Source organism: Dryas octopetala, chromosome 3, assembly GCF_963921425.1.
Source record: "Dryas octopetala chromosome 3, drDryOcto1.1, whole genome shotgun sequence".
NCBI classification, from domain to species: Eukaryota; Viridiplantae; Streptophyta; class Magnoliopsida; order Rosales; family Rosaceae; genus Dryas; species Dryas octopetala.
Genome location: NC_141368.1, coordinates 17275897 through 17289935, shown reverse-complemented (window position 1 = coordinate 17289935; position 14039 = coordinate 17275897). Strand labels below are relative to the sequence as shown.

The window sequence follows — 14039 nt, the reverse complement described above, 5'->3', positions numbered from 1 at the left end:
AAAAAAAAGCAATAAATAAATAATAAAAATATAAAATAAATGAATTGGCGACGAAATTAGCTTTCCTCGCCTTTGACAAATTCATCATTTGCGACAAAATGAACATAATTGGCGTCCAAATTCTGCGACAAAATGAATATAATTGGCGACAAAACTTGGTGCCAAATATGTGTAATTCGCGCCATATCCAGGAAAATTGGCGACGATAGTTTTACCATAGGTGACCAACTTTGGCGCCAAAATTCAAATATCATGCAATTCTTATTGACACATTGGCGACGAAATAATGCTATTCGGCGACGAAATATAAGTTCGTCTCAGAAAATAATCCGCGACGAAATCCTTCTTTCATGGCCAATTATCAAGGGCGACACCCTATAGGCGACGAAACGGGCGACGAAATATTTCAGTCGCCAAATGTTTTTCGCGACGAAATAGCAGTTTTTAACGACGAAATCGGTTTGTCGCTAAATGTGATTTTTCTTGTAGTGAAGGCCAATATCATCAGCAAGAAGTTCAGCAGGAGGCGCAGAAGAAGAGCCATCAACATATTTGAAGAAGTCATGACCAATTAAGAAGGGCCGCATCTGACTTGCCCAAAGTAAATAATTGGATTCAGAGAGCTTGAGGAAAGTGGCAACATTAGGACCAGACGGGGAGAAGGAAGAGACAGAAGAGCTAGCAGCATTGGGGTCAGCCATGGGAGCGAAGAGAGAAGAGAAAAAGAAGAGAGAAAGGATCGGCTAGGGTGAGGGCAAGAAAGAAACCACTTAGTTCGATAGAACCTCTGATACCATGTAGGAATTGATAATTTGATAATTCTATTAAACGTGTTAACACATATTTATACAAGCCTAAAACTTAAGATGCAAGCAACAGACTGCTTAATGTACAAGAATTCAACAATCACAAGGAATAGCCAATCCTAACACTAAAAGGAAACAAAACCTTATCTAGGTAGGAGACTATTATTAACAATAGATAAGTTTACGTTAAAGTTAAAGGCTTACAACGCCAAGTTTTTCATGAGTATTCGAAAGCCCTTTGTGAGAGTTTTACATAGGGTTCCAACTTGAGTCGGGTCAACCCAAACCCGATGTCTAAACCCATGTAGGTAGTTTTAAATTTTTAATAAAGTCAATGCCCGCCCTAACTGGAATCCAATCTCAAACTGAATTCCAACTCGAGCTTGAGCCCGAACCCGAGCTCACTTGAGCTTGTCATGCCCTCCCGAACTCAAATACCAACCCTAATTGCATTTAGTATAATACTATAATATCTATATATTAGTTTATATTTATATATATTAATTTATATTTTGTTAATATTAGTTTATATATTACTAAACTATCAATAATATTAGTGTATAGTCAAAAAACCATAAGTATGAAGAAAAAAAAAAAAGAACGATTAGTAAGATCACTGCCACACATTGGATGGTGCTTGGGAGGATTTTGTGTTTTATAAACTGCAATTTATTTATTTTTTATTGCGGTTTGAGCGAACACTTTTCATAATTTTTTGAGTTCCAACCCAATGAAATTGGGAACCTAAACCTAATTCTACCTGAATCTCAGTTCAGCTTAGGTTGTGTTGGGTTGACTTATTTGCAACCCGACTAAACCTAAATCTGAGCTTGAACCTGAATTATAAAGCATGGGTTAACCTTCCGATGTAACGCTTTTTGTAAAGCTTGTTGTCAATGTTTGTCAGTGACAACAACATGCAGTTGTTTCTAAACAAGAACAATCTTATTATTTATTTATTTTTTTAAGATTTTCTTACTCTTTAGACTTGTGTGTTTTACTTTCTTGTAGTTGGATATCAATATTTCACAAGAAACATGTTAAAAAAAAAACTATGTGAATGACTTGATTTTCGATGTAAATGTGGGTTATTACGTACTAAGAAACAGTAAGAAACAAAACAGACTACCCGTTTTGTGAGACCAAATGGATCTAGGTCGCCCCAAATGAAGACACGCGAGTCAGGACTCGGTTCTTAAAGCGATCAACGGCTGAGATCATTTGGCTTTAATGATCTCGAATGGCCATGATTGGAATAGGAGAAGCAAATCCGGTGTGACGCACGCACAGAAGCTCACATGAGCTCATCCGCCTTCTCCCAATCAGTGCCATTGGACCAATGGTGTCGCACCACGCGTTGCTGACTCGATGTCAGTTCTAGTCAACAACTCCAAATTAATTTCCTATTTTCTATTCTCTCCAAATTTCGTAAATTCATCAAAAATAATTCGGGACTCTAAATAATTTTTTGAAAAATCCTACGGACTCGTTGTAATTAATTATAATTTTCTATAGCCTCAAAACAACAAATTGTTCTCCAGAAAAAAATTAAGGAAAATTTGACTCCAAAGAATTTAATTCTCAAAAATTAATTCCAACTTGATATTTACCAAATTCACATATAAGGGTACTAGAGCTCAACTCTAAACCTCTAATGGTATAAGTTAGTTACACAAAAGACAAAGAAAACTTCATTTCCTTTAAGAAACCTTAAACTTCTAAGTACAAAAGAATTTTGAAAAACACATGTCAACACATGATAGGATTGGAAAATCCAGACACCTAACATGGAATTAAAAAAAAAAAACTGCACGCGCTGGGCTCTGTGCCATGTTCGTTTTTCCACTTGATTTCATTAAAGTGGACTACATTAGGACTTGATTTTTTATAATAGGCCTTAAAAAGAGCCTATTTTCTATAATGGGCTTTTAAAAAAAATAACCCATTATTTTATTCTTGCCACCTGCAAGTTAATAAAAAATTTCTGCTACAAATATTTACCTTTACGAAAAATTTATTAAAAACTAAAAACATCTTAAAAAAGAAAATTAATGGATCCAAATAGTGAGGGTGGGTGAGATAAAGGTTAGGATTAGATTAGGTCAAATGTTGTTCTATTCACTCCAATGTAACAAAAAAAAAATTAAAAAACCCAATTGTTTGCTTAAAAATTTAAGGGTCATCTATTTGGTGCTGACTGAAAAATAATTTTAAAACTTACAACCTAATTTGAAAATTGAATTATATTATGAATTTTAAAAAATTTTAAATATGATTTGGAATTAAATTTGAAATACTAATGTAAAAAAAAAAAAAAAAAAAAAACTCGTGACTGACTTTACATTAAATTTAGTTAAAATAAAATTTGAACACTTGCATGGTGAAAATTTTCGGATACTTAAAAAGTGGATCGAATCTAATAAATCATTAATTTTACTGTCAGACCTTTCAATAGGCCTTATTAATTAAATAGATTGGATTTTCTTTTTGTTTTTGGTGGATTTATAGCTGACTTTTCTTTTCACTAGGTCTGCTCCTTAAACACTAATTCTCATAATATCTAAAAAAAATCAGCCTTTGGACTGTATATATAAGATTCCATTTGCAATGGAAATTGTGGACAAAACTATTAGATAAGCAGAAAACTTTAATTCTAATGGTTAAATGCGTTGTTTTTAGCCTTTAGAACAAAAACTAGATTTTTTTAATTAATTTATAGGGGCTTACGATTTTATTTACAAAGGGGGGAAAGTGGTGGGCCTATGTTAGAGTTAGGTGCCAAGTGTCGTCATGGAATGGGAGAGAAATTATTTTGGGGTCAAACCCATTTTTGCCCCCACCAATCAATGTCACGTCATTAAAAATGTCAAGTGGACTATGTCCAACGTGACACTTAATGGTCCCTTTGACGAAATTCCTAACGGATGGACTATTTTGTATGTTTTTGTTAGTTAATTGAGGAATTTGAGATATTTTATAGTTTGTACACCAATTTAAAATAGACCCTATAATTGGTGGATGTAAATGTACTTAAGTCCCTTATTTTTATTTTGAAACTTTCATTGACCCTTATTCTTTCAGTTCTGCTATATATCCACAACTTAATAAATTTTTTTGATAATGATTCATAAGTCCACTTTTAACTTTGAATTATTACATTAATCCACCTAATGTTCTTTATATTAAATATGTCCACGTACCTCTATAACTTAAATTATTTATGATAAATAAGTCCAGATTTTAAGCTTATAACGTTAGGTTTTGCACTAGTGTTCAAATATGTTTTTTTGGGAGTATTCTGACACTTGTTGGCACTGTTTACTAGTAACAAGTTAACAACCATATTTTTTTACTTTATTGTAGTTGTGTAGTCGAAGAGTAACAATCATATTTTTTATTTTTTAAAATTTTTTTCTTAATTTGACTTGTGTGTATTACTTTATTGTAATTGTGTATTAACATTCCACATGCAACATGTAAAGAAAAACCTTGTGATTGACTTTATTTTCGACGTAAATGCAAATGTGGGTTGTCAATAAGAAACGTAGGTTGCCATTGATGGACAGTAACAAACGTAGGTTGTCACTAACGGACAATGACAACCTCATTATAGATTTGTAATAAAAAAAATTAATAAAAAGTAAACATATTGTATTTTCTTTTATTTTTTTAAAAAAGACGGGCGGTATAAGTGAGCATATATTACAGGTTCAATATTACAACCATTTTCTTCTTCCTTATTCTCAATTTTATTTGTTTATCTTTGGTTTATATATATATCCTCTGGGGAGAAAATGACTACACCCAAAGTATTTTACTAGCTAGCCCATGCATGTCTATGTTGGTGTTGGTAGCCTCAACATGTGAAGCACTACAGCAGTTTGAAAGCTAACGAAAATAGTATAGTGCAAAGCACGTAGTACCGCGTTAACTACCATAATATCTCACTCAGGCCTCCATATATAAACACACCCACCCACCAGCCCTTATGCAGTCCACAAACACAAAACATATATCAATAAAAAAAAAATAATAAATAAGCATGTCTTCGTTCAAAGCCTACGGCAAAGTCGATGAATCCGACCAGGCCAAGCTCGAGGCTGGTCGGAAGACCCGGAAGAGAGTCGCCGTCATATCCTTATCATCCATAGTTCTTGTCTGTGTGGTAGTTGCCGCCGTTGTTGGAACCGCCACTCACAACTCTGGCGGGAACTCCAAAAACGGCGGCGGTGGCCAGCAGAGCCTTTCTGCTTCGGTCAAAGCCGTCTGTGATGTGACCTTGTACCAGGACTCGTGTTATAGCAGCCTCGCTCCTCTGGTCAACTCCAGCAATGTTCAGCCCGAGGAGCTTTTCAAGCTGTCAATCCAAGTGGCAATCAATGAGTTGTCGAAAGTCGCTAATCACTTTTCAGATCACGGGTTAATCAACGGTACTGCCGCGGACAAATTGTCCACGGCAGCTTTGGTGAACTGTGCCGAGCTCTTGAGTCTTGCCTTGGATCATCTCAACGACTCGTTATCGGGCGATGAGTCCTTGCTTGAGGTTCTTGACGATCTCAAAACTTGGTTAAGTTCTGCAGGGACTTACCAGCAGACATGCATTGATGGTTTTGAGGATGCAAATAAAGGAGAACTGAGGGATAGCATTGTCAATTACCTGAAGAGTTCTACTGAGCTAACAAGCAACAGCCTTGCCATAGTCTCTTGGATTTCCAAGGTGGCCAGCTCTGTGAAGCTGAGGCGGCGGTTGCTGAGTCACCCTTCTGCTGCTGCCGAGGCTAGGATTGGTGTGCCTGAGTGGCTGCACCGGAAGGACCGGAAGCTGCTTCAGAGTTCGGATTTGAGGAAGAAGGCCGACATTGTTGTGGCCAAAGACGGCAGTGGAAAATACAAGACAATTGGCGCTGCACTCAATGCTGTCCCGGATAAGAGCAAGAAGAGAACAGTCATATACGTGAAGAAGGGGGTTTATTTTGAGAATGTGAGAGTTGAGAAAACAAAGTGGAATGTTTTGGTGGTCGGTGATGGGATGACTTCTACTATTATATCTGCTCATCGCAACGTTGTGGATGGCACTCCCACATTTTCCTCTGCAACAGTTGGTAAATTTTCATGTTCTATTTCTATTACAATAATTTACTAATTATATTATTGATGTCTCTCTCAAATTTCATCTCTGTACAAGGAGAATAACTTTCATATAACATAAATTAGAGAGATGAGGGTGGATCCCAAAGCCCCCTTTTTCTCGGTTGGTGATGTCACACCACTTATCCATGTTATAGGAAAGTTTTTCTCTCGTATGAGATATGATTACGAGTATCATCTGTAAAGACAATGAAGGACAACTTAACAATGCAATGAGATTGAAACATTGATTTCTTTTGTGTGCAGCTGTTTTCGGGAAGGGCTTCATTGCCCGGGACATTGGATTTCGCAACACGGCCGGAGCAGCCAAGCACCAGGCGGTGGCCCTGATGGGGAGTGCCGACCAGATAGTGTTCTACAGGTGCCATATTGATGCCTTCCAGGACACACTTTATGCACATTCCAATCGCCAGTTCTACCGTGAATGCAACATTTACGGGACAGTCGATTTCATCTTTGGGAACTCAGCAGTGGTGCTCCAAAACTGTAACATAATGCCTAAGCGCCCCATGCCTGGTCAGCAGAACACAATCACTGCACAGGGCAAAATCGACCCCAATCAAAACACAGGAATCGCATTCCAGAATTGCACCATTTCGCCTTTCGGAAACTTGTCATCAGTCCAAACTTTCCTTGGGAGGCCTTGGAAGAACTACTCCACAACTGTGTACATGCAGACATTCATGGGAAGCCTCATTAGCCCAAGTGGATGGTTGCCATGGGTAGGCACTACAGCTCCTGACACCATATTTTACTCTGAGTTTCTAAATTTCGGACCCGGTTCTGCAACAAAGAATAGAGTTAGGTGGAAGGGGTTGAGAAACATCACCAATAAAGTGGCCAGCAAATTTTCAGTGCAGCCATTTCTCCAAGGAAGCCAGTGGGTCTCTAATGCAGGTGTTGCTTACAAAAAGGACCTCTGAGTGATGACCAATACATTTGGTCTCCATGGACAAAATTGTTTCTGTTTTTTTTTTTCTTTCACATTTATTTTTCTTTTTAATCATGACTGTTTGTTTTGCTTCTTATACTTACTCATTGTTTTGACCGTCACAAAAAAATCACTATTTGAAACATTAGTTTTCTGAGCCAACTGCCCTGTGTTCATTAGTTTGATTAATGTTTTGCCTACAACATAAATTAACTGCATGGTGAAATCTGTGGCTCAAAGAGAAAATTAATTTGAGCGTATGCTTGGTTATAAGAGAAAGAAAATTGAGTAACAAGGCTTTCATCAATGTGTCACAATCAAATAAAGCTTAAGTTTGTGATAGTATATAAAGTCCATAATTAATATCTAGTACCAAATTAACATCAATGTGTCACAATCTAATAAAGCTTAAGTTTGTGATAGTATATAAAGTCCATAATTAAAAACTAGTACCAAATTAACATCAATGTGTCACAATCTAATAAAGCTTAAGTTTGTCACAATCTATATATCTAGTACCAAATTATTGGACATTTCTATTCATTGTCAAACAATTTTGCATTGCATGCTCCAATTAATAGTACTACACAAATGTGTTACATGTAGGTTGATTAAAATTTAGAATATGAAAAAAGAAAAGAAAAACCAATGAATTTCAATTTGCATTTCTTTGTAGGACTTACAGTACATGCACTAGAGGAAACAATTATTCTCTAACAGGAACTACTGAATTACAGAATACATATATAAAGACATGAAAGACCAACAAATCATTAGAAATTAAGTTAAAACTAAATACAATGAAAAAAGTTCAATCAATTTTTCACTTGAAAGCGTTAAATCTAAATCACAGTAACCCTCCAGAGAAGGGTATATCTGTATCAGGCAACCAAGTATCCCCCAATGTGAAATTAAGGACAGTAAAATTCAGAGCTTGGGAAGCATTCATCTTACAATAACCAGGCCATTGCACTCTCATACTGGTATTTGCCCCCGGTCCAAAATTCTGAAACTCGCCGTAATAGAGGGTGTCTAATCCAACTGTACCATTCCACTCCAACCATCCACTTTTAGTAATCAGAGGACCAATATAAGACTGCATGATAACAGTCCTAGAATACACCTTCCAAGGCCTTCCCAAGTAATTCAAGGTGGAGTTCGGGTCCATTGCCAAGTCCGGTGCAGCTTCGATTGTGCAGTTGTGGATAGAGATTCCAGTGTTCTGATTCGGATCGGTTCGGCCTTGAGCCGTGAAAGCATTTTTCTGATACGCCATTGGTTTTCGGGCATACAGGTTGCAACTCTGGAAGACTGCAGCAGCATTGCCAAAAATGAAGTCCACAGTTCCATATATGGCACAATTCTTATAGAATTGCCTTAGAGAATGTGCATATAGAGTGTCCTGATAGCCTTCGAAGCTGCATCTGTAAAATGTGGAAAGGTCAGCATTGTTCCTCACAGCTACTGCTTGGTGCTTCTGTGGACCCGCTGTGTTCCTGAATGTAACGTCTATGGCCACAAATCGCTCTCCAGAAACAGCTGCCGCAACAGAACAGAATTGGGTTTCAGAAAAGGGTACAAAATTTTCAACATGTTATGCATTTACTTTACAACAATGTTGATCACATCTCAAACAATTGTGAGAATCACATGTTTAATAGAGATGTGATTACTAACGGATCAAGAAATTTGTCTTTGTGGAGGTGTAATGAAGAAGATTCATATATAGCTCTTACCCATCAAACAGTTTTTGCCACACCGTACCCCTTAAGGCAAAAATTAAAAAAAGAAAAAAACTTAGAGATTATAACCAAGTTTAATGGAGATAAAATAGTTTCACAAGGTCAATTGACCCCTCCATAATGTACGTGGACCTGCCACTAGATGTGATCCACTCATATCTCTAATAGAGTTAAAATCCACTTAAATCTAATAGAGGTTCGTTAATCTTAGCCCTATTAGAGATGTGATAATAGACGTAGCGTTACTTTTCGACCCATGCTAAGTACACCACATTAATGACCACGTACATATCTAATAAATGTGGCCATTACTACATCTATATATAACTAATATGCATGAGTCTCACCCCTATCCTAGTTATTAGAGATGACAGATGTGGTGAATGAATGCGACATGCATTACTTACCAAAGGTTGAAGAATTGAAAGTAGTCCAGCCATCAACGAAGCTATGGTTTCCAGTAATCACTGTCTTGTTAATACCATCTCCAAGCAGCATTATACCCTTCTTATGTTTGGAGACGACAACATACTCCTCATAGTACCCTTTTCTTACATAGATTACAAAATAGCCATCATCGGCCTTTGTATTATTGGGTGCAAATTCAATGGCATCTCCGATGGTGGTAAAGTTGTTAGCACCATATGGACTGACAATCACAGCGTCATTGACCAGAATACCACCGCCCTTCATTTCATCAAGAATCCGCTCTCTACTTGGTCTGTAAGAACCTTTCCTTAGAGCCTGCAAGAAATAAATAAGGTGATTCAATCTCCTTAGTTTAATATATTAATGGCTAACAGGTAAACCTGTGATATATGTACACACACACATATATATATATATATATATATATGGTGGCCTATATATACCACATGCATATTACTTAATAAAGTTGTTACTAGCTTGAACTATTTCAAAGGACATCCTACATTTTTGGTTCTTATGGTATGGGTCATTTTCCAGTCTAGTAGTGTGATTCAAAATACCCTTTTTTTTTTTTTTTTTTTTTTTGAGTTGGGGGGAAAAGGATCGAACTTTGGTGCATTGTGGATAATTCTATGGCATTTTCAATTAGGCTATCCAACAACTGCGTATGATTCAAAAAGTTTAAATTAAACTACTTCAATTTACATTCAAGGTTAAATTTATAATTTCGTCAATTTTATTCACAATTTGATGACATGGCAACAATATAGCGACTCCAAACTAACATGAGATGCTATGCAAATGACCAAAATACTTATATAGTCTACTCAGGCCATGTTACTAGCACGTCATCAAACTATCAAAGGATTGACGAAATTATGAATATAACCTTAATTGCTAACTAAAATATATATATATATATATATCGCATGATTTGATTAAAACTTTTTGTATCATATAGACTAGAGTGAAAATAATTTAAATTGCAATAATCAAAACTGTAATTTGACGTATATATTTTAAAAGCACACAAGTATTACTACCATTGGACTTGAAACCTGTCAAGGTAAGTTATTCTCGTCAAGGTAACACCTCTAAGCATTCCTTCTATATATTGTATAAAATCAACATATTTGTCAAACATGAGTTGTGTAAAGTGTAAACTATAGTTGGCTGATTTTGAAAAACATGTCATTACCTGTATTTGTTGGTTTTTCAATTTAGTCCATCTATTTTTGACTAGGCAGCTGACAATCCATGTGATTAAGGTTGACCTGTAAATTTTAGCCTACTACACACCATTGTTAACACAAATTTGGAGTTGGCTATGATTAATGAATTATTAACCATGAATGAGGTGTGCCGGTCCAAATGCCTTTCAATATGCAGAAATCATGTGACGTCAAGTGGCTAGCTGTCTAATTAATTACTTACAAGTCACAATATAATTGATTCAACATATTGACTTGGGCACTTGGCCCAGCATTCTATAACACTCAGTTTTCCAGATCTACTTCAATCACACTAAAGACCCAGTTGACTTAAATAAACAATTACAGCGAAACCTTTGGGACCAACTGGATGCACTTGCAATTTTCCCAAAACTAAAGTGTTGTTCTAGCTAGGTATAAATTAAAATTGGATCGAAAAACCTCTACTTAATTTTACTTAAACTGTTAACTTTAGTTATATATTATAAATTCAAAGTGTGTGAATAAAAGAAAAAAGCAATTTAAAATACAATTTTTTGGTGTGTATAGTTTCATAAATTTGTAAGTACTCTTAAATTTATAATATGTTACTAAAATTGAAATAAGCAAAACATGTATGGTAGAAAATTGAAACACATAACAACTAGGTAATAGTCATCATGACATAACATTTTCGTTAATGATGTTTGGACAAAATGGTCATCTGGTTAGACACACCAAGGAGATTTTAAACAATATAAGATTAAACATAATACTATTTTCTTTTTTCTTTTTTCTTATAAAGGAGTTCGATGGAAAAAAAAAAAAGGAAGATTCAAATTCAGGTTTCAGTGTCGGGGTTCATGCTCCCTACCACTTAAGTTGCCAAGCCCCACAAATATAAGAATTGTATACTTGGCAAGGGTTAATTACACAAAATTCAATCAAAAGAAGTAACTCTAATACATAAATTCTTAGTAAATGTACTGGTCGACCCTTTTTAGCTTGTTGGCTTTGTATTACAGCTAAAGACCAGCATGTCTTTGGTTCGACTGGTATAGCTCAAGAATGAGAAGAAGCTTCATGACGAACTATTTGCATTTGAATTCTCATTGCAAGCGCTCGAATACTCGATCAAAATTAAATTATTTTGTTCGTGATCTCTTTTATTTGAATTTATCTATTATTGACTAATTTATTTAACCAATGGTATTAAAGCTTATTAGAATTTAAAGAGAAAATAAACATTTAACCAAAATAAGCTATTTTATAATTAGCAAAATTTTTAGATAACTTAATAAAAACCTATAAGTTTGTAGATCAAAACTAATTTAAATAGAGCCTAACAAGCCAAAGAATCTTAAGTAATTTTGGCCAATTATAAGCCAAAGAATCCTTGTTTACTTTATTCTGGGTTTTTAGAATCTTGCAGTACATCGTTTTGGATGAAAAATCTTATTTGTTTATTATGGGGTCGGATGTCACACTATCTACTGTACGTAGTTGTCTGTCTTAAGTTAATATTATATAAATATTGCTAATAAATTTGAACTAGTGTTACCTAATATCCTAAACAATGCTACGCAAGTAGCCTCTGCCATCAGATATGCTACAAAATTTGCCCAACTAATTAATAATTATAAAATCCCAACTAAGATAATTAACTTAAAATTAAAAAAAAGCAATTAATTAAGCATACCTTAATGAAAGTTTCAAGGGGCTCCCGAGCTCTGTGTGCTTTGGGGAGGGACCCACCACCGTGAGTTTTTTTGTGTCGTTTGAGATTGCGAGACAATGCATGAGTCACCAGCCCAAGCGACACACTGTACAATTGCGTACCATTCGACAAAGCCACAGACAGCGCAGTCCCATTACTCACGACGCTGCTCTTCGCCACCTTGAGCCCGTCGTAGCAAGTCTGCTGGTTGGTCACAATGGCGCTCAGCAGCGTCTGAACGCGGTCCACGAACTCCTCGTTCAGAGACTCGGCCGATTTCAGCTCGGCCGAGATGGTCTCTAAGTAGTCCACGTTGAGTTGGGAGAATTCGTAGCAGTCCTCCAAAGCATTGGCCTCGCTGTGGTTGATGGAAAACGACCCGCGTTTTGTCTTGTGCAGGAATTGGTCGAGTATTTTGGACATCCTGCGAGCTTGCTTGAGGCATTGCTTGACGGAGAACTTGCCGTAGTTGTAGGGATCGGACGGGGAGGATGTGATGGAGGAGAGGATCGAACGGCAGAGCTTTGGGTAGAGGGTGGACTTGCATGCGGTGGAGGCAGAGGAGGGGGATGCTGCAGCCGCGGCAGAGGTGCTTAGCAAAAGGACTGAAATGGGGCAGAGGAGAGAAACAAGAAGGAACAAAGAGAAGGGTGGTTTTGGCATTTTGGAGGGCCGGGGCTCTATGTGTTGTTGGGTTGAGTGAATGAGTGTTACGGAAATGGGATGTGAATTTATAGAAGAGAGTGGTGAATTTATAGGGAGGGACATAGAGCTAGCTAGAGATGCGCGTGAAGATTATTAATATGGGGATGGAGTGTTGGGTTGGGTGTGTCGGTGTTGAGAATTTAGAGGGACATCAATTAATGCAAGTGCAAGTGAGATGGGAACGTGCAAGGAAGGACACACACTCCGTCATCTCATTGACTCATTCTACTGTGCTAGGCTGTTCCGCTGTACAATGCCTATTGCCCTCTCATATCTTGTACTAGGGTTTAAGAGTAAAAAGTAAGGACCATAACCTTAAGACCAAATTTGCTCACCACTTCAAATTTGGATTTGGCGGTGAGTATCACCATCCGTTTCTACATGTGCTATTTATATTATACACCAACCACAGTTGACCACTATTAATAAATGCATAAACAATTTTATCTTCTTCTCAAAAAACTATTTAATTTAAAAAAAAAAACTGATCAACCCCATGCCCAATACGCAGCAACCCCACCCCTTCCTCTCAACTCCGGCGACTCCTCCGCCTGATGCCGGCCGGCGAGTCATCACTCTCCCCTTTGCTCATTTTCTTTAATTTCCTAACACAAACACAGAGACATGCTCCATTTGGAAACCCCTCACTGAAGTACACTCCAAAAACCACATTCTCGATCACCTCCCTTTGAAGTTTAAATTCAAACCCATTAACCCTTTTATATCCTCCCAGTTTGAGTCAATGTCGTCCATGTCTAGATTTGCTGCCAGAGATTTTAAGTTACATATACATGTGACGCTTTTTATAGGCCAAACTCTTCTTTCTCTGCAAGGAGGCTGCAAACCCATGTGGATATGTTTGATTCATGATGATTTTTTGGGTAGTGTTTCAATATTTAGCTCCTGCAACATTTTCACAAGATTTAACATCTTCTTCTTCTATATGCTTATGTCTATGTCTTTTGTGAAAGGAAATTAAAGAAAATGAGGGGGAAAAATAAACGATAGAGAATTGAAAGAGAGTGATCACTGAAAAAGATGGAGGGGGTGAGGGGGGGTCGCTGCGTATTGGGCATGGGGCTGATGAGTTTTCCTTTTTCTTTAGGCTTAATTATCCTTTTTCTTTATGCTTAATTATCGATTTACTATGATTTACTATAAAAAACTGTAACTCATTCCCACTTTGCCACCTGAAAGTTTTTTTTTGTCTCAGATTACCAACTGTAACTTACATCCGTGTCCCATTTTACCTTGTTCCTTCAACAATTCCGTTAAAAATGATGACCTAGCCGTTAATGCTGCCGTGGCACGCTAAATGTGCGCCACGTGTCACATCTTTTCTTGTATTTTTTGATTTTTTTTATTTTCCTA

At 36.8% G+C, this 14039-nt stretch overlaps 2 protein-coding genes across 2 annotated transcripts; one reads left to right on the top strand and one right to left on the bottom strand.

Moving 5' to 3' along the window:
- The first annotated feature begins 4848 nt into the window (after nt 1–4848).
- Nucleotides 4849–6877, top strand: LOC147291450 (putative pectinesterase/pectinesterase inhibitor 46). Its single transcript, XM_086237659.1, has 2 exons — nt 4849–5908; nt 6201–6877. Exons 1-2 carry the CDS (start codon nt 4849–4851, stop codon nt 6875–6877), a joined length of 1737 nt encoding a protein of 578 aa, XP_086093785.1.
- Nucleotides 6878–7643: 766 nt separating this feature from the next.
- On the bottom strand, nt 7644–12669 carry LOC147291449 (putative pectinesterase/pectinesterase inhibitor 47). Its single transcript, XM_086235331.1, has 3 exons — nt 11946–12669; nt 9035–9371; nt 7644–8424 (listed from the first exon to the last, which is right to left on the bottom strand). Exons 1-3 carry the CDS (start codon nt 12624–12626, stop codon nt 7733–7735), a joined length of 1710 nt encoding a protein of 569 aa, XP_086091457.1. The 5' UTR covers nt 12627–12669; the 3' UTR covers nt 7644–7732.
- Between the last annotated feature and the right edge of the window lie 1370 nt (nt 12670–14039).

Coding starts and splice junctions, on each gene's coding strand:
- LOC147291449 (XM_086235331.1), bottom strand. CDS start 12,626: ATGCCAAAACCACCCTTCTCTTTGTTCCTTCTTGTTTCTCTCCTCTGC. Junction 9,372..11,945: donor CCCTTGAAACTTTCATTAAG/GTATGCTTAATT, acceptor TATTTCTTGCAG/GCTCTAAGGAAAGGTTCTTA. Junction 8,425..9,034: donor TTTCAATTCTTCAACCTTTG/GTAAGTAATGCA, acceptor CTGTTGCGGCAG/CTGTTTCTGGAGAGCGATTT.
- LOC147291450 (XM_086237659.1), top strand. CDS start 4,849: ATGTCTTCGTTCAAAGCCTACGGCAAAGTCGATGAATCCGACCAGGCC. Junction 5,909..6,200: donor ATTTTCCTCTGCAACAGTTG/GTAAATTTTCAT, acceptor TTTTGTGTGCAG/CTGTTTTCGGGAAGGGCTTC.